We start from the raw sequence: 25,641 nt of genomic DNA, 5'->3' as shown, positions 1-25,641 counted from the left end.
TTTCCTCAGCACTGTTCTTTTATGGTTTGTGAAGGGTGAAGAATTAAGAAAAATGGTAATTCGAGTATCAGTTTCAGTAAACAATGGTTAGACAAGTTTATGAATTGTACTGCATGGAGGAAATGAGTGATATGGGGAGAAAAGCAGAACATTCAAATAAATTTCTTTTTGCATGAAACAATGCATTTACAGCAAATTTCAATAAAGTCAAACAATAGCATAGTTATATATTCCTTAAAAAGAATTACATTTCATGCCACAAGCGTGCAAATGAACTATAACTGTTAGTTTGTTTCATCAACACTAATGTTAGGAAACAGAGTTATAGCTGGTGTTTAAAATACTGATGTGTCATACAGTTGTGAACTCCGAGGAAACAAGAAAGCATGCCTATTTTTCTCGATGATTAACGACCCAGTAAATAATTGCATTCTCAGAAAGCACAAGCTGTTCCTATGGTTTCAACAGCAACAACATATTCATATGGCGCCTTTAACATAATGAATGGTCCCAAGATGTTTCACAGTGGCATTAAAAAACAAAACACCGAGCCATAATAAGGAGATACTAAGCCAGATGGCCAAGAGCCTGATCGAGGATGTAAGAAATGTCTTCAAGGAGGAAAGTGAGTTAGAGGGGTGACATGAAGGGAGAGAATTCTAGACATCAGGGCTTAGGCAGAAGGCACGGCCACCAATGGTGGAGCAAATAAAATATGGGATGCTCAAGCGGCCCGAATTGGAGGAGCTCAAATACCTTGGGGAGGATATGGACTTCCGATGGCGACTGCAACGGGGCGGCCGCAGCAAAGAGGCTCCCGAAGATCCACGAAATCGCGGCTTTTCCCAGTGGGTTTTTAAAGAAAAATTAAAGTGGCACGAAATCGGCCCTGCCTCCCTTGCCCTGCCCAGGCGCCAAAGCTCCATTCCACGGAGCTGAAGAGGGAAAAAAAAGGGGAAACTGGTCCCGGTGTGTTACACATGGAGGAGGAGTGGGGATCGCAATAAGAAACGGCCTGAAAGTCGGAGCACGGAGAGGATAAGACAAAAACAAAATAATAATTTTTTTATTCAACCTTTTTTGTTCCTCTCCTGAAAATTTTAAAAACTAGTTAAAAAAAAAACTTGCTACAAAAAAAAAATTCCTATTTATTAAAAAAAATTGTTTTTAAAAGGAGAAACCCGTGGGGTTTTTTCTTTGGGGGTAAAAAAAAAAGAATTTATTTTTCGCACCAAAGCCCAGGAAAAAAAAAGAGTAAGGCACATAACAGAAATATGCCTGCAAATAATAATAAATCGGAGGGACGGCAAGATATAAGGAGCAGCAGCGAAGGCGAAGGATAAAAGCAGGAGCTGCGGCTGTGCAGGCAGATGACCCCCACGGGGCGAGGCGGAGGTTCAGGCGAACTAGGAAGCGGAGAAGCTGGCAAACCGAGCAGCGGAGCAGGAACGGGACACAGTGACCATCTCCTCCCCCCACCCCTCGCCAGCAGAGGGGGAGGAATGGAGAAGCCTGCTGAAAACGGAAATAAACAAACGCCATAAAGGTGGAGATAAGAAAGGAGATAAACGCCACGTGGGAGGCACTCAGGACGGAGTTCCACACAATTTTAAAAAAAATTGTGTGTACCCAATTCATTTTTTCCAATTAAGGGGCCATTTAGCGTGGCCACCCCACCTAGCCTGCACATCTTTGGGCTATGAGGGCGAAACCCACGCAAACACTGGGAGAATGTGCAAACTCCACACGGACAGTGACCCAGAACCTGGATCGAACCTGGACCTCGGCGCCGTAAGGCCGCAGTGCTAACCCACTGTGCCACCGTGCTGCCCTGACAATGATGAAGAAGATGCTGGGGAAGACAACGGACAAAATGCAACGAACTATCGATGGCCTGGAAAGGAATGTGGAGGCGCAGGAGAAAACGATTCAGGAGTTGGAGAGGGCCGCCTCGGACCAGAGCGACAGGATGGTACCAAGGTGAAAAGGCTGGTAACGACCCAGGGGAGCCTAAGAGGGAAAGTGGAGGACCAGGAAAATAGGTCCAGACAGCAGAATGTTAAAATAGTGAGTCTGCCAGAGGGGATGGAGGGCAGAGACCCAACAGGCTACGTCACCCAAATGCTGGGCAAGGTAGAGGGAAGGGAGTAATTTCCAAACCCCCCAGAAATCGATAGGGAGCACAGGTCGCTCTGGCCCAGGCCCAAAGCTGGGGAGCAGCCCAGAGCGATTATCGTGAAGTTTCACAGGTTCCAAGAAAGGGAAAAAAAATCCTAAAGTGGGCCCGGCAGACGAAATCGAGCACGTGGGAAGGGAAGATCATAAGGGTGTACCAGGACATTGGGACGGAACCTGGCCAAAAGGGCTGAATTCAACAGGGCCAAATCTGCACTCTACAAAAGTAATGTGCAATTTGGAATGTTATTCCCGGCCAAACTCTGGGTAACATTTGAGGGGAAGGAGCTGTTTCTTAACACCCCAGACGGAGCGGTGGTGTTCATTAGAGCGAACAAACTGGGGAAGGGACAGCCGCAACGGCCATCATGAAAGTGACGGGGATGAAAAAGAAAGGAAGAATTGGAACAAAGAGCGGAGGACAAACGGCAGAGACAATACGATCACGAACTGTACACAGGTGTTTGGTGTACTGTGCGGGACTGTGCTAACCCGTTCCCGGGCTCGTTCCATCTCTCAATGAAATGGGGGGGGGGGGGGGAGCGAAGCAAGGTGAATGAGGGCAGAAAGGGGGACAGGAGGGCGAGGCAAGTGCTAGCAAAAGGAAGGTAAAACAGGACCAGACCAGGGCAAGTACTGGGAGGGGAGTCACCCTGCTAGCGAGGAGGGCTAACGCGGGAGGGCAGGAAGGAAGGAGGGCCGCGGCGCACTTCTCAGGGGAGAGGGAGTGCCTGGCACAAAGAGAAGGGGGGGACAGAGGATCAGGGACTGGGGAGGGGGGGAAGAGGAGGAGTCGGGGGGAGAGCACAGAACAAAAGAGAAGAGAAGGGTGAGGTAGATGAGCAGCACGAACACAGGCCTCGGCAGGCATGGAGCAGGGCGAGGAACCAAGATGGCGCCACAAACAGCTGCTCAAGATGGCGCCACAAACAGCTGCTCGGGAGGGCATCAGGGCGAAGGGTGACCCTGGAGTGCAGGGGCGCAGCCACATGGCATACACTTAGCTGGCGGCCATGTTGGGTGCCCCCTGCACAAAAAGACTAGGGGGGTAGCAATATTAATTAGCAAGAGGACAAGGTTACGCCGCGTTATGTCATGGTCAGCAGTGTCCTGGAAGGGGCACCGGTCGTACTGGTAAAGGTGTACGCTCCCAACTGGGAGGACACAGAATTCATAAAGACGACCATGGCAGAAATCCCCAACCTTGACACACACCGACTGATCATGGGGGCGACTTCAACTGTGTACAGGACCCACTGACCGACTGACCAAACCCCAGAGCAGGGAAAAAGACTGGTATGGCTAGGGAACTAGGAGCATTTATGGAGCAGATGGTGGACCCATAGAGGTTCCTGCACCCGGGAGAGAAGGAATTTTCATACTGCTCACAAGTACACAAGGTATACACCCGTATCGACTTCTTTGCAGTGGTGAAATCGATGCTTCCAGGGATCACGGGAACGGAGTACTCCGCGATCGTTATCTCTGACCATGCTCCACACTATATGGATGTGGGGTTGGAGACAGGCCGTGCCCAGCACCCCATATGGAGCTGGACACGGACCTCCTGGCCGACAAGGCCTTCTGTCAAAAAACATCGCGGGCCATAGGCGACTACTTTAGTGACAACCAAAACGGGGAGGTCTCACCCTCCACGCTCTGGGAGGCACTGAAGGCTGTGATTAGAGGAGAGATCATAGCCTACAAGGCAAGCAGAGATAGGGAAGAGAGGGTGGCCAGGCAACAACTGGTGGACTCCATCCTGGAAGTCGACAGAAAATATTTCGAGGCCCCGACCGTAGAGCTGCTGGCGGAGAGAACAAAGCTGCAAATGAACTTTAACCTGCTATCCACGAGGAAAGCAATGTACCAACTCCGCCAGACATGGGGGATCTTCTGCGAACACTGAGACAAGGCTGCCCGTCTATTGGCTCACCAGCTGAGAAAGCAGGCAGCCACAAGGGAAATAGCGCAGGTAAAGGATAGCAGGGGCAGACTGGTAACAGAATTAAAAGAGGTCAATCGGGCATTTGAGACCTTCTACCGGGGACTGTACGCCTCCGAGTCCCCAGGGGGGAGAAGAACCCCAAAATTCCCAAAGACACTGCAAAGAAGGAAAATCAAAGGGGGCTTGGCCTTACCAAACCTACAATACTACCACTGGGCAGTAATGGTAGAAAGAGTGAGGGAATGGGTACAAGAACCCAACACAGATTGGGTAAAAATGGAGGAGGCATCCTGTAAAGGAACGACCCTCCGGGTCCTGGCGACAGCAGCACTCCCATCCTCTTCAACAAGATACACAACGAGCCCAGTGGTAGTGGCCACGCTGAGAACATGGACCCAGTTGAGGCAACACTTCGGGATAGCCAAAATGTCCCCCATGGCTCCCATATTCGGCAATCACAGATTCCCCCAGCCATGCTGGATACCACCTTCAAAAGATGGAGGCGGGACGGGGGCACATTGACAGTCGAGGACTTCTACGTAGGGATAGACTGGCGACACTAGACAAACTGACGAGGAAGTGGAGGCTAGCAAAAGGACAGGAAATGAGACACCTCCAAATAAAACACTTCCTCCGCAAAGAGACAGTAGGGTACCCCAGGCCCCCAGAAGCCACACTACTGGAGGACCTGTTAGGCACAAGCAACGAGGGGGGGAATGCTGTGTGAGAAAATATACGGACAGCTACTGGACAGAGCCCGGACTCCACTGGACGAGACCAGACAAAAATGGGAGGATGAACTGGGGACAGAGGTAGGATGGGGAGTCTGGAGCAAAGCACTGAGCAGGGCGAACTCCACCTCCTCCTGCGCAAGGCTAAGCCTAATGCAGCTCAAAGTGGTGCACAGAGCGCACCTGACCAGAACCCGAATAAGCAGGTTCTTCCCGGAGGTGGAGGACAAATGTGAACGGTGCCAGAGGGGCCCGGCCAACCACACCCACATGTTTTGGGTTTGCCCCAAGTTTTCTGGGTTCTGGACAGTCTTCTCCGAGGCAATGTCCAAGGTTGTGGGGGTGAGGGTGAAGCCATGCCCAACAGTGGCAATCGTCAGAGTATCGGAGCAGCCAGAGGTAGACATGGGGAAGGGGGCGGAAAATAAAAGAAAAGCACAGCCGAAGCCATAGACTGATCCAGAGGGCAACAAAATGCACGTAGGGTCAGTTAAACGAATGACAGACTAAACCTCTCTGTATAATAAAGGAAATTAGCGCGGGCGAGAAAAATGTAATGTGTATATATACAACTGTTTATAAATATGTGAAATGCCAATAAAAATATTTTTTTTTTTAAAATACCTTGGGGAGGGCTGCAGGGTTGGAGGGGATTAGAGATATGGAGGAGTGAGTTAACAGAGGAACTTGAGAACAGAAGTGAGCATTTTAAATTTAAGTTGCTGCTTGACAGTGAGCCAATGTAGGTAAGGAAGCACAGGGGTAATAGATGAACAGGACTTAGTGCAGGTTAAGAAATGGGCAAAGTTTTGGATGTCCTAAAGTTTAGACGGTAGAATATGGGAGACCAGCCAAGAGAGTGTTAGAATAGTGAAGCCTGGATTTCTGGTGGCGGCCTTGGAGTGAATGATTGCATATGAAAAATGAAAAAATGAAAATCGCTTATTGTCACGAGTAGGCTTCAATGAAGTTACTGTGAAAAGCCCCTAGTCGCCACATTCCGGCGCCTGTCCGGGGAGGCTGGTACGGGAATCGAACCGGGCTGCTGGCCTGCTTTAAAAGCCAGCGATTTAGCCTGGTGGCTTCTGCCCGAGGTTTGGTTTTTTTGGTCCTTTTTGCCCGTTTTGCAGGATGTTACACAGACAGGAAACGAAGGAGCAGTGAGATCTAGTGAGTCTCCTTCGGTAGTGAAAGTCTAAGCCCTACCAAACGAGGAGTGCAACTAATAAAGGGCAACAGTCAAACCAGGAGGACTCTCGAGATGCGACAGAGGAAAAGATGGCGGAGAGCTCTGTGGCATTGTTGCCCGTACAGTGGTGTAGCTACTGGTGTTCTGAACGGCCAAATTCAAGCAGCAGTGGAAGGACGCCTCAGAAAACTTGGCTACGGTGGCAGAGATGATTTGGGCTGCTCTAGAGCGAGTAGAGCAGAGGTCGGAGGCGTAGCATGCATCCCTCCAGAAGGTGGGGTCATCGAGGCCAACCATGAGGAGTGTTTGGGCTCCCTGGAAGCTGTGGGCCAGAAGACGTTACGGGTGAAGGTGAACAACTTAGAGAATTGCTCGAGGAGGCAGAATCGCAGGATTGTGGGGTTGCCAGAGGGGATCGAGGGGATGCAGGCCACAAAATATGTGGCTCAAATGTTCGAGAAGCTGGTGGGGGAGGGGGTCTTTGACCAACCTCCTGAAGTGGATCGGGCGCAATGGTCACTGAGGAGGCGGCCGAAAGCGGGAAAGCTGCCGAGGGCGAGCATTGTGCGGCTACACTACTATTTGGACAAGGAGAAGATTCTACGCTAGGCGAAGGAGACGAGAGAGTGTACCGGGAAAGTCATTCGGTATGCATTTACCAGCTGAGCTGGCCAAACAGCAGGCCAGGTTTAATAGGGTCAAGAGAGGCCCTCTTCAGGAACAAAGTGTGGTTCGGGATGTTGTACCCTGCTCGTTTATGGGTCACAAGAGGGACAGGAACATCATTTTGAGATGCCGGAGGAGGCGAGTAAGTTCCTAAGGGACTATGGACTGGGACTCATGAGAGCGTGGGAACTTGGGCGGATACGCCTGTGAAATGGATTGGAGGTGTGTACACAGGAAGGGAGGGGAACTGTTTATGTTCGTGTCGGGTTATAATCTTTGGCGTGGTTTACAAGTACCTACTGGGGTTAATTAGTTGTTTGTGTTAAGGTATAACTGTTGTAACGTCTTATCCTCACTGCATTGGGAGCAATATTTGATGTATATTATCATGTGGGGTTCTTGGTGGGCAGCATTGAGGAGGGGAGGGAGGGGAGGTGGGGATGAAGAACAGGAGGGCACAGAGGTTGGATCGGGCAGAGAGGGTGGCCGGGGCCCTTCGGAGGGAAGAAGCGGTTGCCTCAGGTGGTGGTCACCCAGCTAGCTGGTAGGCTAGATAACGGAAGCAAAGGGACGAGTGTTTGAAAAGAGAGGGAGGGAAGGTGGGGTGCTTGGGAGGAGATGGTTTTCTTTGTTTGTGACTGGAGGGGGTTGGTGGGTGTTTGGATTGGGGGGAGGGATGGGTTGCTCATGTGGAAGGTGCTGGTGTAGCACAGTTGGTTAGGGGGGAATGGCTGCCACCATCTTGAGAAGGCCCTTAAGCAGTGAATATGGCTGATCAGGCTGGGGGGCCCGCAGCCCTCCAACCAGGCTGATCACCTGGAATGTTATGGGATTGAATGGGCCGATCAGGAGGTCCTGCATCTTTGCGCACTTAAAGCGCTTGAAGGCAAATGCAGTGTTCATGCGACTCATTTAAAAGTTGTAGATCAAACCAGGTTGAGAAAGGGTGGTTGGGCAACTGTTTCACTCAGGTCTGGATATGAAGAATAAGGAGGTAGTGGTTCTGGTGAGAGGGTGGCGTTCTCAGCTGGTAGCATTGTGGCAGATCTGGGGGGCAGATGTGTGATAGTGAGCGGGAGGTGGAGGGAGCACTCATGAAGCTGGTGAATATGCCCCCAACTGGAACGGTGTGGTGTCGGTGAAAAAGGTGTTGGCAAAAGTTCTATACATGGACATACACCAGTTGATAAGGGGGGCGGGGGGGGGGGGGGGGGGAGAATTTCAGTACGGTTTTGGATCCAAACGTGGATCAGTCGTGTCCCGAGTCCCTAAAGGTGTCGGCGATGGTGATGGAATTGTTGACATTTATGGAGTGAATGGGAGGCGTGGACCTGTGGCGGTTGGGAGGCTGACGGCAAAGGAATTCTAATTCTTTTCACATGTTTCGGGTATATTCTCAGATCAATTTTTTTGTGCTGGATAAGAGGCTGCTGGCGGGGGTGGTTGTGACGGAATATGCTGCAATCGTGGTTTCAGATCACACACCACACTTGGTGGATTTGCGAGTGGAAAGAGGGGGTTCCCAGCGGCTGCAGTGGAGGTTGAGAGGATCTGGGAAAGGATAGGGGTGGCTATACGGACTTATGTGGAGTTAAATAAGATAGACAAGGTCTCCGCCTCCATAGTGTGGGAAGTGTCAAAGGCGGTAATCAGGGGGAAGTTTATGCTGATCCAGCCACATAATTGGTGGCACGGTAGCACATGGGCAGTATGGTAGCGTATAGTTGCTTCACAACTCCAGGATCCCAGGTTCAATTCCTGGCTTGGGTCACTGTCTGTGCGGAGTTTTCCCCGTGTCTGCGTGGGTTTCCTCCGGGTGCTCCGGTGTCCTCCCACAGTCCAAAGATGTACAGGTTAGGTGGATTGGCCATGCTAAATTGCCCTGTGTCCAAAAAGGTTGGGTGGGGTTACTGGCTTACGAGGATAGGGTGGAGATGTGGGCTTGGGTGGGGTGCTCTTTCCCAGGGCCGGTGCAGACTCAAATGGCCGAATGGCCCATTTTTTCCCAAAAGCTCATATTCAGCAGTAAAAGTACAATGATTCATTTTTTAAAAAGTAACTCACTGCTCGGAGATTGATATCCACACCCGCATTTATTAGCATGCGCGCCATGTTTTCTTTGCCGTGTTTCGCTGCCCAGTGTAAAGCCGTCTGCCAAAAAATAAAAATTATACATCAAAAACATGCAAATTAGATATAACTGAAAAGGAAAGATTCCACATCAAAATGTTTACCTCAAATGTTTTTTAAAAGCTTTTCCCCTCCCCTAGATAAAATGATTTACATTATTACATATGGAACTAACTATCTGCTGGGTCTGTCCTTAACACATGGCACTGAATCAAACAGTTATAGACCTTCTTCAGTTAATTTTGCAATGCTTCATATTGTAATACACAACCTTCTTCTGGAAAAAATGAAAAAACCTTTTCTGGGCAATTTTTAACTTGGCAGACACAGTGCTTCACTTCACTCAATAACCATGCTATTGGAATCCAATTATCTTAATTTCTAAAGGATGCATTTATCCATTTTGCAGCAATCAATTTTTAAATTAATAATGCAGGTACCAGAATAACATATCTATCAGTTACACAGTCAGCTGTCCACAATGATGTGACAAAGCGAGGGATATATTCTTCAGACATTATATTGCAGAATTATTAGCATGCCCTGAATGTGTTTTACCCATGTTTACAGGCTAACACTGCAGCCTGTAAAACCACGCAGCCATGGGAAGGTTTGATTACTTTTCTCTCGGAATTTCTGTAGTTATTACTAAACACCTTCAAAGCAGTTTCAAAAAAATGGACTGAGTTTGCTGCTGCATACTTGGTGTATCATTCACTGCGCCTGAACTAAATTTGGCGGGGATATGAGCAAATCTCTTGAATAAGAGAAGTCAAGGTGCATTAACAAAGCTGATTGTTTAGGGAAAAGGGTTGAAAACATTTTCCTTCCATTCTACACTCACCCCACTTGAAGATTCAGGAAAAATTACACCCAAAACAAAACTGGAATTTGAGTGTCAGCACTCAACACATGTTGAAATGTTTTTTTCCCTCTCTGCTTTACTGATGGAAAGCACAAATCCCATAATGTTCATTTTTCTCAACTGTTTTACACTTATAATATAGAACATAGAACAGTACAGCACAGAACAGGCCCTTCGGCCCTCGATGTTGTGCCGAGCAATGATCATCATGTTTAGTTTGCTGCTATTTATTGTGAATTGTGGTGGCACTGTTGACAACCAAACAGAAAGGTGATTGATGTTAAAAGTTTTAAGCTGCAATCCCAAAAGTCTTTTCAGCCTGTATAATATAGAATTTTGCGGGGGAAAAAGAATCCACCCACATTTATTTTCAGACAACGACAAGGCACTAATTTAAATTGTTATTGTGGTCCCCATTGTGACAACTGAAGTAGATTTGAAGTTCTTTTTAAAAATTAGGTACCAGCCTCGATGTAGTGATAGCACTTTAAGAAAAAAATTTAGAGTACCCAATTATTTTTTTTCAAATTGAGGGGCAATTTAGTGTGGCCAATCCACCTATCTTTGGCTTGTGGGGGTGAAACCCGCGCAGACACAGGAAGAATGCGCAAACTCCACAAAGTCAGTGATCTGGGGCCGGGATTGAACCTGGGTCATCAGCGCCATAGACAACAGTGCTACCCACTGCATCACACTTTCAGCCCCACTCCAAAACACTGAGGACATAATCCAGGCTGATTGATATGAGAGTGCAGCACTGAGGGGATGTTGCACTGTTGGCGATACTGTCTTCCAGGTGAAAAGATAAACTGCCCTCTCAGATGGCAGTAAAAGATTTAATAGCACTAATAAAAGAAGAGCAGGTAAGTTCTCCCTAGTGTCCTGGATAATATATGTAAATTGGCATCTGTCTGTCTCAGGAGATGATGGACTGCACTGGGGTTTCTTCTGTATTGAACATGATCTGTTATGGCTGCAGGGGCCAATACGCGAGTGACAGTCTCTGCAGCTGATGGACGAATGGTGTTTGCCAGAATTTGACTGATGTTGGTTCCTTCTGATGGGCTCTGCTTTCTGCCATCTGGTTATTTATTTTGTCCCCCGTTTTCTTCCATGGTCTTCCTGACTGCTGGTTCCCAGGTACTCCAGTCAGCAGCCATGACTTCCAATGCATGGACTCTGATCCTGGTCAACTTGAAGTCTCGCTTGCAGACATCCTTATAGCACAGACATAGAGCATGTCTTTGGGGATGTGGCTGCAATCCAGTCAGCTCACATGACCTAGCCAACAGAATCATAACAGATTAGAGGACAAACATGCTGGGAATTCCTGAACCCGGTGTACTTTCAGTATTCTGTTGCCAGGGGATGCCCAATATTTGTCTGAGGCAGAAGTGGCACCTATATCCTTTAACTAACACCACTAAAAAAGTTATCTAGTGATTTTCATTACCATTGTGGGATCTTGCTGTGTAAATATGGTCAGCTGCGTTTACTGCATTATAACAGTGAGTACATTTCGAAGTTCCTCATTGTATACAAAGTACTTTTGGATTTCCTGAGATCATGAAAGACACTATATAAATTAATGTTCTTTAGTTCTGAAATAAAAGTTCAATGTTACTCACTAGTTTCTGGATAGTTCAATAAATTCATACAGGGAGTAGCTGAATCATATAGATGACAATATCCTAAAGTTTGATCCATAACCTGGCTGCGTTTGGTGCCTTAAGCCTGTGCCCCAGCCTTCCATCAACCCAACTCTGGATCGGAAAAGTCAGCAAGTGTTCTGGCTCCTGATCATTATTACTGGACATGGATGTTGGGCGAGAGCAGGGTTGGGCTTAGTGGTAATGTCCCTCTTACTTTTCTTTTTTGAAATAAATTTAGAGTACCCAATTCGTTTTTCCAATTAAGGGGCAATTTAGCGTGGCCAATCCACCTAACCTGCAGATTTTTGGGGTGTGGGGGCGAAACCCATGCAAACACGGAGAATGTGCAAACTCCACATGGACAGTGACCCAGAGCCGGGTTCGAACCTGGGACCTCGGCGCCGTGAGGCAGCAGTGCTAACCTCTGCGCCACCATTCTGCCCTTGTATCCCTCTTACTTGAATAACTTTTTGACAATCTGAGTTAAGGTTCAAACATGAGCAGTCCTAGATTTGAGCAAGGTATCCTCAGAATCCTATGGAACTGGATCCCAGTATGGAGCTAATTATCAGCTCAGCAGAGAAGGAAAAAAATGTCAATACCAACAATAATCAGCAGCAAAGAAAAGAAAACATTTGCAGAACCAACATATATTCCCCTTCATCAAAAGTTTATGTATTTTCTCTTCTCAGACGATAACGTACCTGTTGACTATTTCCATTTGCAGTTTAGAAATCACAAATTTCATATCCTACATATTTGCATTGCAGCAAATGGACAAAGCCAGGTTATAACATTTACTGAATAGGAATTGTATGTGCTGTGAAATAAAATACAACTTCAAGGAACATTTGCCGCCAAACCCTTTGTTTAACACAGTTCTAATTCTACTGAGCTTGAGAGGACGACTATTCTTCAGACCTGCAAATAGTTAAAGCAATTTCTTTTCAAACTTTACCTTAAAATAAACCCACAGTTTAAGTGCCATGCTGAAATGAGATGATCTTTTTTAACATGGATCATAGATATGTCCTTGATGATCCTAAGAAATGTCAGCCTAATACTACCTGATCAGCGTATTTTTTCCCTGGAGCCCCTGTATTTGCAGCACACCGTCTGTTTCATTCTGGAAAATTCGCTGAATTTGCCAGCTGCACGAGGAGTGTATGTACAACATTTCCTGCCCATTTGGCCAGGCTAATTGCAAAACAACAAACCAAACGTGCCTCAAATGAAGCCAAGGTGTAAGTGCCTGTCAGGGCAGATGATTGATGATGCTTGCTGCAACCCATCGGCTGTGCTGAACAGGGGCCTAGTTATGCTCTCACCAAAATCCTACTCAGTGGGAATGTCACAACTGAAGCTTAATATTTATGTTAAAAATGATTTTAGGGAAAGAAAGAAAACCAGAGTAATTGCAATAGGCTCATTAGACACCTGGGAGAAGAAACTTCCACTAGAAGTCAATTTATTTTCATGAGACAGTATTATTACCACCTCATTATAATTGAGCAGCTTTTCAGATTGTCTCCTCATAATCTAAACATTCAATTTAGACAATACATGCCTGGTTTTGGATAGTAATTTGTAGCAGTTTGTACAGAGGTGCAGAAGCTCTGATGTGTGTGGCAAAGACATTAGTAAGACTGGCATTTTTCTGACTAATGTACAGGTTTATTTATCTACAGACTTTTTTTTGGTATGCACATATTATACACGTACATAAATAAAAGTCATCAGTTCTAAAAATGATATTCTCTTCTCATTGAAGTCTTTGAGGTTTTCCCTTACACCCTTGATGGATTTACCCGGCTAGAGCCTAATTTCCATTAGCCCATCTGCCACAGTCAGCATCGAGGTGTCTCCACGCTTGGTGTGGGAAGGCAATGGCAGGCAGAAGGCAGACAAGTTGTCTGGGCTACTCATAGACCACTTTGTGGCTAGTTATAAGCAGGCATCAACAGAAACTTTTAAAATATTTAATGGATAATTCTGTATTCACACACTAGCAGTGGTGGGGAGGGGTGAAGAGGGGGTGCTGTGCTTTCAGGAAGCATCAGAACATGGGTCAGAGAATCAGAGCAAGAACTCTACATCTCAAATCTGTGCACCTCACAAGAAGTATGGCTTCCACTGCTGGTGCCAGATCAGAGAATTATCCCTTTAGATCAATGCTGAATGAGGAATGAAAAGAATGTATTCTCAAATTGGAGAAATATACAAATCCCATCAATTTACACTCTATAAAAATATTTTCTTGAAGAAAACGCGGAAATATACTTCTAGACTCAAGTAAATTTTCAAAAAATGTAATCAAGATTTTTCAAAATTCTCATTGTTATTCGGCTTTGTAAATGCCAATACGCTAGGGGAAGTTGCAGGTAAGTGGTAATGCCACTGCTCTGTCAAATCCCACCATAGCAGATTAATAAATCTGGAATTTAAAAAATGCCCAATAGCGAACACAAAACCATTGGCAATTGTCGTAAAAACCCTTCTGGTACATTTATGTCCTTGAGGAAAGCCAATCTGCCGTCCTTACCTGGTCTGGCCTTCATGTGAATCCAGGCTCACAGCAATGTGGTTGACTCTGAAATGGCCTAGCAAGTCACTGAGTTGTATCAAACTGTGACAAAGTTTAAAATAAATGAGACCGGACAGACTACCTGGCATCAAACTAAGCACCGGAAATGACAAACGCAAACCCAGACCTGTCAAGCCTGCAAAGTCCTGCTTACTAAAATTTGGGGATCTTTGCTAAAATTGAGAGAGCTGACTCACAGACTAGTCAAACACTAGTCTGACATAGTCATACCCACAGAATCATACCCCACTGACAGGACAGACAGACTCACATAGCTGGTCTCAGAGTGGTACACAGTCAGGAAGGAGCTCTCAGTATTGACTCTGAAGCTCAAACATAGGCAAAGAAACCTCTTGCTGGTTACCACCTATCCCCCTCAACCGAAGGACCAGTACTCCTCCACCTTCAGCACCAATTGGAGGAAGCACCGAGGGCAAGGGCAGAGAATGTACTGTAGGTGGGGGACTTCAATGTCCATCACCAAGAGTGGTTCAGTAGCACCATGATTGACTGAGCTGGACGAGTCCTAAAGGACATAGTTGCTAGATAGAGCCTTCAGCAGAAGATTGGGAAACAAAGTGAAAAACATCTTTGACCTCGTCCTAATTAATCTACCTGTTGCAGATGCATCTGTCTATGACAGTATCAGTAGAAGTGACACAGCACAGACCTCATGGAGATGGAAGTCCTGTCTTCACATTGAGGATACCACCCATCCTAGTGTGTGGCGCTAACATATCTATCCTATTCATCGTGCTAAATTGGGATGGATACAGGACAGATCTAGCAGCTGAAAACTGGACATCCTTGAGGCACTGTGGACCATCAGCAGCAGAATTGTATACAACCAAAATCTGAAACCTCGTGGCCCATCATTACCATCGAGCCAGGAGATTAACCCTGGTTCTATGAAGGGTGGAGGGCATGTCAGGAGCAGCACCAGCTAGAGCTAAAAATGAAGTGTCAACCTGGTGAAGCTGTAACACATGACATGCCAAAGGCATGTATGCCAAAGGGCAGCAGCAACATGCAACTGACAGAGCTAAGCGACCCCACAACCAATGGATCATCTAAGCTCTGCAGTCACGCCAGACCCAATTGTGAATGGTGGTAGACAATTAAACAATTCACTTGAGCAGGAAGCGCCACAAATATCCCCATCCTCAATGATGGGAGAGCCCAGTATATCAATGTAAATGTCAAGACTGAAGCATTTGCAGCCATCTTCAGCCAGTAATACCAAGTGGATAATCCATCTTGGCCTCCTATTGGAGGTCCCCAGCATCACAGATGCTAATTCACTCCATATATTAAAAAAGTGCTGAAGATACAGGCCCCAACAACATTCTGGCAACTGGACTGCAGACTTGTGCTGAAGAATAGCTACACCCCGAGCCAAGTTGTTCCAGAATAGCAACAACGCTGCAATCTATCCAGCAATGTGGAAAATTGCTCAGGTATGTCCTGTGCACAAAAAAAACAGGACAAATCTAATCCGGCAGAATTACCGCCCCATCAGTCTACTCTCAAACATAAATTGTTCGAGACAGTGCTATCAAGCAGCACTTACTCAGCAATAATCTTCTCACTGATACTCAGGTTAGGTTCTGTAAGGACACTCAGCTCCTGACTTCATTACAGCCTGGCTTCAAATATGGACAAAAGAGCTGACCACAAAAGGTGACTGTCCTTGACATTATGGCATCATTCGACTGAGTGTGGCATCAAGGTGCCCTAGCAAAATTGAAGTCAATGGGAATCAGGGGGAAAACTCTCCATTGGTTGGATTCATTCTTAGCACAAAGATAGTTATGGTTATTGCAGGTCAATCATTTCAGTCCCGGGGTATTGTTGCATGAGTTCCTCAGTGTAGTGTCCTCGACCCAACCACCTTCAGCTGTTACATCAATGAACTTCCCTCATCAGAAGGTCAGAAGTGGGGATGTTTGCAGATGATTGCACAGCACCATTTACAACTCTTCTGATATTGAAGTTATCTATGTCCATATGTAGCAAGACCTGGACAATATTCGGGCTTGGGCTGATAAGTAACATACATGCCACACAAATGCGAGGTAATAACGAATGAAAGGAAAATGCTGGAAAATCTCAGCAAGTCTGGCAGCATCTGTAGGGAGAGAAAAGAGCTAACGTTTCGAGTCCGATGACTCTTTGTCAAAGCTACACTTTGACAAAGCTAGCTTTGACAAAGAGTCATCGGACTTGAAACGTTAGCTCTTTTCTCTCCTTACAGATGCTGCCAGACTTGCTGAGATTTTCCAGCATTTTCCTTTCATTTCAGATTCCAGCATCCGCAGTAATTTGCTTTTATTTTTTGCCAGGTAATAACCATGTCCAACAAGACAGAACCTAACCATCACACCATTCAATGACATTGCCATAACTGAATTTAGCACTATTAGCGGCGTGTGGGTTACCATTGACAATCGGCAGGAAATCGACAAAGGGCTGCCACCGCCAAAAGAACCCCTGTACCCCTGTACTGACCCCCTCAGGGCAAATTTCATCCTCTCCAACTTGATGAATCCAGCCATGTCGTTGACCCAGGTCTCCGAACTCGGGGGCCGCCTATCCCTCCACTGTAACAGAATCCTGCGCCGGGCGACTAGAGACGCAAAGGCCAGAATGCCGGCCTCTCTCGCCTCCTGCACTCCCGGCTCCGAAGCTACCCCAAAGATCGCGAGCCCCCAGCCCGGCCTGACCCTAGACCCAACCACTTCCAACAAAATCCCCGCCACCCTCTTCCAAAACCCCTCCAGAGCCGGGCATGCCCAAAACATATGGGTGTGGTTTGCCGGGCCACCCGAACACCTCCCACACCTGTCTTCCCCTCAGAAAAACCGGCTCATCCTTGCCCCGTCATGTGAGCCCTGTGCAGCACCTTCAGCTGAATTAGGCTGAGCCGTGTGCAAGAGGAGGAAGAATTCACCCTTTCCAGGGCGTCCGACCACATCCCATCCTCAATCTCTTCCCCTAGCTCTTCCTCCCATTTCGCTTTGAGCTCATCTACTGAGGCCTCCTCCTCCTCCTGCATCAGTTGGTAAATAGCCGAGATCTTCCCCTCCCCGACCCACGTCCCCGAAAGCACCCTGTCCTGCACCCCCCTTGGCGGCAGCCGCGGAAACTCCTCCACCTGCCTCTTAACAAAGTCCCTGACCTGCATATACCTAAAAGCGTTCCCGGGGGGAGGTTCCACTTCCCCACCAGCTCCTCCAGAGTCGCGAACTTCCCATCCACGAAGAGGTCCCCAAACTGTCTGATGCCTGCCCTGTGCCAACTCCCAAATCCCCCACCCGTTCTCCCTGGCGCAAAACGGTGATTGCCCCGTATCGGGGCCCAAACGGAGGCGTTCACTTCCCCCCTATGCCGCCTCCACTGTCCCCAGATTTTGAGAAACGCAACCACCACCGGACTCGTGGAGTACTTTGTCAGGGGGAGTGGAAGTGGGGCCGTCACCAAGGCCTCCAGACTCGTACCCGCATCAGGATGCCACCTCCAGTCTCTTCCATGCGTCACCCTCCCCTTCCGTCACCCACCTGCGAATTATCGCCACGTTCGCCGCCCAATAATATCCACACAGGTTGGGCAGCGCCAGGCCCCCTACCTCCCTTCTTCGCTCCAAAAATACCCTCCTTACTCTCGGGGCCTTCCGCGCCCACACAAATCCCAGAATCGACTTATTCACCCTTCTAAAAAAAGCCTTCAGGATCAACATGGGGAGGCACTGGAAAAGAAACAAAAACCTCGGGAGCACTGTCATTTTAACCGACTGGACCCTGCCCGCCAACGAGAGCGGCAGCACATCCCACCTCCTAAACTCCTCCTCCATCTGCCCCACCAGCCTCGAAAAGTTAAGCCTATGCATAGCCCCCCAGGTCCTAGCCACGTGGACCCCAAGATACCTAAAGCTCCCCTAAGCCCTCCTCATCGGGAGTTCCCCTATCTCCCTCTCCTGACCCGAAGTTGGTCAGTTCTAACAGACAGTTAAAGTTATTTGTCACGAGCAGTGCCCCTTTTTTAACCACACTGAAAGAAGAAATTCTGCTTTAAATTAATTATATTACATTTCTTTGGTCCCTAGATTTTTGGATTTCAATTGCAGGCTGGTAAGTCACCGTACCATTAACTTCAAAATTTATCTGACCTGGAACCATTTAACATTGGCCTCCAAATTCTCTTACTCTTCCCCCTCTATGCAAAGTCTATCCTGAATTTCCAAATTGGCCTGGTTCACAATGCAAAGGGGTAGAGAGCCCTTTAGTAAACTGCACGCTGTAAATCCTTTTGGCTTGTGGTTTCATAATTACTGTATTGCTGAATTACTGAATCGCTGATAGTTTCACTTAACAGACAGTAGATGAAATTAATGGTTCGCTGAAGAATTTAAAATGGTTTCATAATTGGCCAAACAAATAACATGTAATGTCAACAATTGTAAAGTATTAGACAGTGGCAAAATCGGAGATGTAATGCACCCAACTAAAGAAGTATAATCAAACAATATTAGATATGGGAGTAATATTAGATTTATAAATGTTATTGTTCAATGTGGTGATATAAATAGCAATGCAAAAAGGCAAACATAATAATGGAACATACAGCCAGAACGGCAAAATGTACAGAGATCACACGCAGAGGATTTCTAATAATATTCACACCACACCCGGATGTCACCAAGCTACAAAAAAGATGCACTGGGGAAAGTTTAACATCTCATTTGAAGGATGAAGATATTTGTGGGCATTTAAACTGCAGTTGAATGCTAGGCTGAGAGAATTGGAGTATGACCAAAACTTGCTTTAGTGGACTGTAAAAATTGCTCAGAACTAAACAAAAGACAGTATTTTGACTTTTCTGATCATTTCCCTTCATTAGCTATAACATTTCTTATTTTGTGCAAAATAATACTTACAAACTATTGTGAAGCACCATAATTTCCATCAATGAAGAGATGATCCACCATTCATGGATGAAAAGCAAATTGCAATTGATATGGGAGAATAGAAAAAAAACCATGAGTATCAAAATGAGCACAACATACAAATATATATTTTAATATTTGCTCTATATTGAAGGTTTTACATGTAAAAAAAGTCTATGTGCTGCACAAAAAGTCTCAGTTAACAACTTGTATTTTCAAGATGTAATTATATACAGGCTCTAATTCACTGTAATCAATGCAAAGATTATCAAAAATAGCAGTACACAAGGGGTTATTTTACTAGTTAGTACTCTTGGAATATAGCCTTGCCTGCCAGTAGTGTATATTGGGAATTCCTGCATTATCAGAGTTCTTGATCTGTGCTCTCAGCCCAAACTTGTAAACAAAAACTAATATTCAGATTTAACATCATTAGACAAGTATAAAGATGAATTCTTCCCACAATATTTGGTTTAAAAAATAAAAATTTAGTTGAGAATTATAGTTTTACAGAAAAACAATAAAATTTGTATTCTTTCTATATATATATATATGGAACTCTCGCAAAATTTAAATCTTGTTTCCAATGTTATTTATTCATTCAACCCTCCTCCTTTCTTGGTGGCTTAAATATAGGTTTCTCTTGTTTCTTTCTGTCCATCTTCAAATTTTCCCATTCCTTCTGAAAGTCTGTCCTGTGCTTCGTAACTTTTCTTCCAAATGACGTACATCTGGCCCTTCTCTGCACATCTTCTGCTCAGTCTGTCTCTTTCTGCCTGTATCCACTTCACATGCTTAATTCCGCTCTCACCTCAGGTACTATTTTCTTCTTTTGAATTGGCTTTATTTTCTTTCCACTGGAGAGCAATCGATTCTAAGTGAATCATGAATTTCTTAGCGCATGGTCACATTAGGAAAGGTTTGGAGATTCGGATTGGTGGGGAGGGGCGGGGCAAGAGAGGAAATTGGATATGGTTGGGAGGAAGAAAATGGGAAAATAGTGAGGACAGTTTAAAACAAATAATGCCGGAATTCTCCGGCCATTGGGATTCTAATTTCCCGCTGGCAACGCACTACTGTCCGTAGCTTCCCGACAGCATGGGGTGACTTCAATAGGAAATCCCATTGACAAGTGGCAGGAGTAGAGAATCCCACTGAACAACGTGCCACCGAGAAACAGGTGGCTGGATGACTGGAGAATCCTGCCCTAAATGTCAAGTTCAAAATATGAGGTCCATAACTTAAAAATAGTTAAGTTAAAAAGTTATACGAGGTCATGGTCCAGGTTTTAGGTTGATAATTATGATACTCAGAGTGATACATTTGACCTATCGGCATCAGTAAAAAATGGACTGTCATCTTTATATCTTGTTCAGAATATTAACAAATTTGGTGTTTGCAAATTTAACCAAGTAAAATCTACAAAAGAAAAAGGTATTCCTGTTTTCTTTTATAAAAGAAAAAGGTTTTGTTCTCACTGACACTCAAGTTTGTATACAATAATCAAGCTTTTGGTGCAGGGCAGGAATCTCTCGTATGTAATCTGCTTACTTGATCAACATATATCAGATTTATCACCATCGTCTTTTCTCTACTGCAAACCAACTTCAATCTCTGTCACTTTCACTCACATCACCAACAATTGCAAGGAACTCATGGAACTTCTTTGTTAGTAACACTAAGGCCACCCTTTCAGCTGCCACTGCTGCTTCCCTTCACCTTCGCCCAATTCTCTCCCTGCTCACCCTCTGCCCCAGCCCTGAACGTGCATATTTCTTTAGTTTCTCTTCAACCTTCCCTTTTGATCTCCTGAGTTCAACTTGTCAATGAGACCCACTTCCTGCTCTCTATCTCCACTAAAATGCTGACCACCCAACTTACCTTCCAGACTCTCGTGCTAGCTGATAATATTAACAGTTCTTTTTCCTTTGGTATAATTCCCTCTCTCCTACAAACCTGACATCAACACCCACCCCTGTTAAAAAAAAAAACAATCGGTCCTTGTTCCCTATATTTTCCAAACCACTACTCCAAGTCGAACGTCCCTTGCCTCTACAGAGTTCTCTAATGTGGTTTCACCACCCAAATTCGTGCTAATCTTTCTCGGATCCCCAAATCTGAATCTCTCCAATTAGGGTTCCATCCAGGGTTGCCACAGTACTGAAATGGCTCTCATCAAAAGTCAGAAAAGACATCTCACGCAACTGTACCAAAGGTAAACTATCTCTCTTCATCCCTTTCGATCTGTCTTCAGCTTCTGACTTGGTTGACCACACAACCCGCCTCCACACTTTGCACCATAGTTCAGCTGGGTGGGACTGCATTCAGCTGGTTTCATTCTTAACGATCTAATCTTAGCCAAATGATCATCTGCAATGGTTTCTCTTTCTGGGTTCATACTGTTACCTCTGAGATCCACCAAGTATCTATCATTGGTTTTCCCCCACTTCTCATCTACATGCCTCGACGCCATAATCTGAAAACAATGTTATTGCACACCCAAACCCCCACACCCCGGTTATCAGAACAAGGGGGAGCTCTTAAAATAAAACAGATGGCCTGCCCATCCCTAAGGAGGAGGTTCACTGACAGCAACATTCCCATCCTCGTACAAGAAAGTACTCTCCTTTTAAACCTCCTCACCCAACTTTGAAATTACAGCTCCCTACCCCCATCACTCTTCGCTGGGTTCTGACAGTGAGACCATCCAGTTTTCCCATATTTACCCGAAATCTGGTTTCCATGGCACCACTTCTTTCGGGACATCTGGTATTTCCAGCAGTGGCCACTGCTCTATTCTGGTACTGCTGGGCCTAAAAATCTGCCAGTCAATCTGACTGACTGGCAGCTCTCTCGTTCCTCCTAGGTGGAGGCAGAAATCCCACACTGACTCAGCGTAATATTGCTGTGAAAAGCTAGGATTTGGGTGGGCAGGCTGTGGATTTTTTGGTTGGGCAGAGGGGCGGGGATACATCCCATCTCGCCCTCTAAAATCCAGCCCATTTATGGTGATGACAGCCAGCTCCACCACCGCACTGCATGTTAAACATCCAGTACTAAATGAGAAAAATTTTCCTCCAAACAATACTTCAAACACAAACATTTGTCTTTGAATGTTCTTCAAACTCTTTATTGCCCCCAAAATTTAGAATACCCAATTTGTTTTTTCCAATTAATGGGCAATTTAGTGAGGCCAATCCACCTACCCTGCACATCTTTGGGTTGTGGGGGTGAAACCCACGCAAACATGGGGAGAATGTGCAAACTGCACTCGGACAGTGACAGGATAGAACCTGGGACCTCGACGCCATGAGGCAGCAGTGCATCACCGTGCTGACTAGGATGTTCGCCAAACTTGACCAACTGCATCCTTCACTCTGATAACATTCAGAGATTAAACCAGACAGACCGTCCACAACCTTGGATGTGAGATTTTACCCCAAGAAGAGCTTCTAACAAAGTAACCGCGTCATCACAGAGATCAGCTATTTCCACTGCTGTAATGTTGTGCACTTCACCCTTGCCTCAGCTCATCTATTGCTGAAGCCCTCGCTTGTGCTTTTGTTAATTTTAGACTTGACCATTTCAGCACACTATTGATTGGCCTCTCCCATTATACCCACCACGTTGTATCTTCGGTAAAACTGAGATCATTGCCCATGTCCTAATTCTCACCAGGTCCATTTCACCCATCAACTGCTATAATTCCCATAGAGATTGATAACTTTTAAAAAGAGAAATGAATTTCAACACACATCACACTGCACTACTTACTTCAACAAACTAAGATCAACATGGACTAAATGCTATTAAATTGGCAACTAATACACTGAACTATAGAAAAGGTTTCGCCTACAACTTCTTAACGGAACCAGAAACCCTATGCAATATTTATATCTTAGATAGCACTTTTATCAGCAACGTGGCCTAGTTTTTAAAGTCCCAAGCCCCCCCTAGCTTTACCAGGATCTCTTCTTCCTGACCCCACAAGGGTGAATCTTCCAGTGTCTTTTTAAACAAGATCCCCTTGACTCAGCCCTTTGAGATAGTCAAATGGATTTCCAATAGTGAGACACACTCTGTGATTTCTGGGTCTATGCTTCATTTCTTTGAACTGGAAATTCTGTCCTCACCAGTACTCTGCTTTGGTGATGAACCAAAAATCATTAATTTCTTCCTTATTGGCACAATAACATTTGTTGTGGGCATTCTTCCAAATATTTCAACCCTTTCTCCTTTCCCTTGCTATTCCCTCCTTACTTTTCTTCTCACCTATTGTCATTCATGATCTACATATGCATTCTATGTTTACATTCTTTCCCTTTTCTTGCTCCATTTGTTTGTTGCTCCATTTCCTCCTTCCCAGTGATAGCACCCCCCCCCCCCCCCCCCCCCCCCCCCCCCCTCAGTTACTCCAATCTCCACCAACTTAGTCAAGCCCCACTTCCACTTTGTGCCTGAGTCCCTAAAAAACAAGGAAGATTTAATTAAATTGGCAGCATGGTAACATTGTGGATAGCGCAATCGCTTCACAGCTCCAGGGTCCCAGGTTCGATTCCGGCTTGGGTCACTGTCTGTGTGGAGTCTGCACATCCTCCCCGTGTGTGCGTGGGTTTCCTCCGGGTGCTCCGGTTTCCTCCCACAGTCCAAAGATGTGCAGGTTAGGTGGATTGGCCATGATAAATTGCCCTTAGTGTCCAAGATTTCCCTTAGTGTTGGGTGGGGTTACTGGGTTATGGGGATAGGGTGGAGGTGTTGACCTTGGGTAGGATGCTCTTTCCAAGAGCCGGTGCAGACTCGATGGGCCGAATGGCCTCCTTCTGCACTGTAAATTCTATGTAAATTGAAAGATCGATGCAAGAGTTGGAAGAATCATAGAATCCCTAGAGTGCAGGAGGCCATTCGGCCAGTCAGGTCTGCACTGACCCTTTGAAAGAGTACTCCACCCAAGCCCACTTCCTTGTCCTATCCCAATAATCCTTAACCTAACCTACACATCTTTAGCCACTAAGGGGCAATTTAGCATAACCAATCCACCTCACCTGCACATTTTTGGACTGTGGGAGGAGACCCACGCAGACATAGGAAGAACATGCAAATTCCACAGTCACCGAAGGTGAGAATCAAACCCGGGTCCCTGGTGCTGTGAGGCAGCAGTACCGTCCCTAAAGAAAGGCCTGAAAATCTCTGCAGAGATCTCAACAGGAGGTACATGAGGGAAGCTGGCCATCACCGAGTTTGGACTACGGTGCTGGTCTGGAATTGACGATCTCTAAAGGGGCAGGCTAATTTTGTTCTGGATCCAAGCCGGGAATTGAGAGGGCATGCCTTCACCAGAGTTTCTCTTTCTTACAGTTACAGAGGTAAGCATTAAAAGATCACTTTCAAAATATTTCAAGATTAACTGCTACACTTGCTAACGGGCTTCATTACCTTTTGATGCTTGCAATAGAATCAAAATGGTAAACTGCTTTAAATTATGATTTAAATGGTGTCATTCCATCTGCAAATCTTATCACTAGAATATAAACTGATTAAATTAATTTAATAAAACTCACAGAAAAAGCTGGCTGTGAACAGGTTCAGCCAATAGCTGTATGGAAGTGCTCGGCAAACGGTTTAGAGATCTGTTGAAGGATTATTCTCAAAACAATGTTACCTGGACTTGTCCCTTTCAACAGCTAATCATCTTTATTTATTTTAGAATACCCTGTTTTAATTTTAGATTTTCACAATAAAAAGCCCCCACGCCCAATAGTAGCCCTAAACTTATTCATTATTCGTCTACATCTGTTTTTAATAGCGTAAAGATGCTAATGTTAATTAGAAGTAGTCTGAACTGATCCAATGAATGCTAAACAAACATGAGCAGTCAAGAGGATAACGCAAGTCTTTAATGTTGATACTTACCTACTTTGTGATATGTTCTATAAAGATGCATTACATGATGTTATAGGAATCTTAATATGATCAAATTAAAATAAATAATTTAGGTGAGTGCTGCAACTAAAAAATGACACCGAGGGCTTTAATGCAACACATTAAGTGATCATAAAATAATAGTGAAGTAAAATAACCACGTTTATATGTACCGACCACAACTTTTAATGCCTATATTTTTGTAATATTTTCCTTTCCTTCAGTTCTTGTAAATCAGACTCTTCTTTAATTTCATGAATATTTGCTGTCGCTGCCTTTCATTCACCCTCCCTAAATATCTGTTAAACTTAAAAGTTGCCCACAATCAGATAAATTTCATAACTTTAAAAATAAAAACATGACTGCAAGGGATTACTGGAGCCAGCCTAAAGGTTGACTTACATTAATACACAGACTAGAAGAGAAAAAAGGCTGCTGAGGCTGAAGTAAGTGTGCAGGACATGGAGGACATGTGGGTTATCTACATTGAGCCACAAATATAAAAAAAGGATTTAGGAGACCATGAGAAATTTCTTAGACAAAGAAGCAGTAAAGATTGGAGCTAATGTCAGGGCTCACGACCTTTGAAACACAGTTAAGACTTTCACAAGATCCTAATATTCTCTTTAGCATTGGCAAACTCACAAAGCAACATGCAAATAAGCCATTTCCTTTTGATATGATCAGTGTCTCTCTTTCCATGTGTTTTCAAGGCACAAAGAGGGAATGTGAAATTAACTTTTCAAATGAAAAACAGCAATTAATATTAAATAAAAGTTTTCTGCAGGCCACAAAGCACTCTGTTTAACTGCTGGTTAATGCAAGCCAGCAATAAATTGT

The 25,641-nt window shown here is 45.4% G+C and overlaps 1 protein-coding gene across 2 annotated transcripts in view; it reads right to left on the bottom strand.

Annotated features, from left to right (window-relative positions):
- The window catches only part of LOC119969427 (ankyrin repeat domain-containing protein SOWAHC), a 184,710-nt gene that overhangs the window by 37,330 nt on the left and 121,739 nt on the right, over positions 1-25,641 (bottom strand). For both annotated transcript variants that reach the window (XM_038803057.1, XM_038803058.1), the window contains exons 9-10: positions 12,570-12,574; positions 8,774-8,860 (exon numbers count right to left, since the gene is read on the bottom strand). In XM_038803057.1, coding sequence (XP_038658985.1) covers positions 8,774-8,860; positions 12,570-12,574 — 92 coding nt within the window. The remainder of the gene's footprint in view (positions 1-8,773; positions 8,861-12,569; positions 12,575-25,641) is intronic.

The sequence above is a fragment of the Scyliorhinus canicula genome, chromosome 7, assembly GCF_902713615.1.
Source record: "Scyliorhinus canicula chromosome 7, sScyCan1.1, whole genome shotgun sequence".
NCBI classification, from domain to species: Eukaryota; Metazoa; Chordata; class Chondrichthyes; order Carcharhiniformes; family Scyliorhinidae; genus Scyliorhinus; species Scyliorhinus canicula.
The sequence above is the reverse complement of the archived record's forward strand: the minus strand, read 5'-3'. Positions and strand labels throughout refer to the sequence as shown.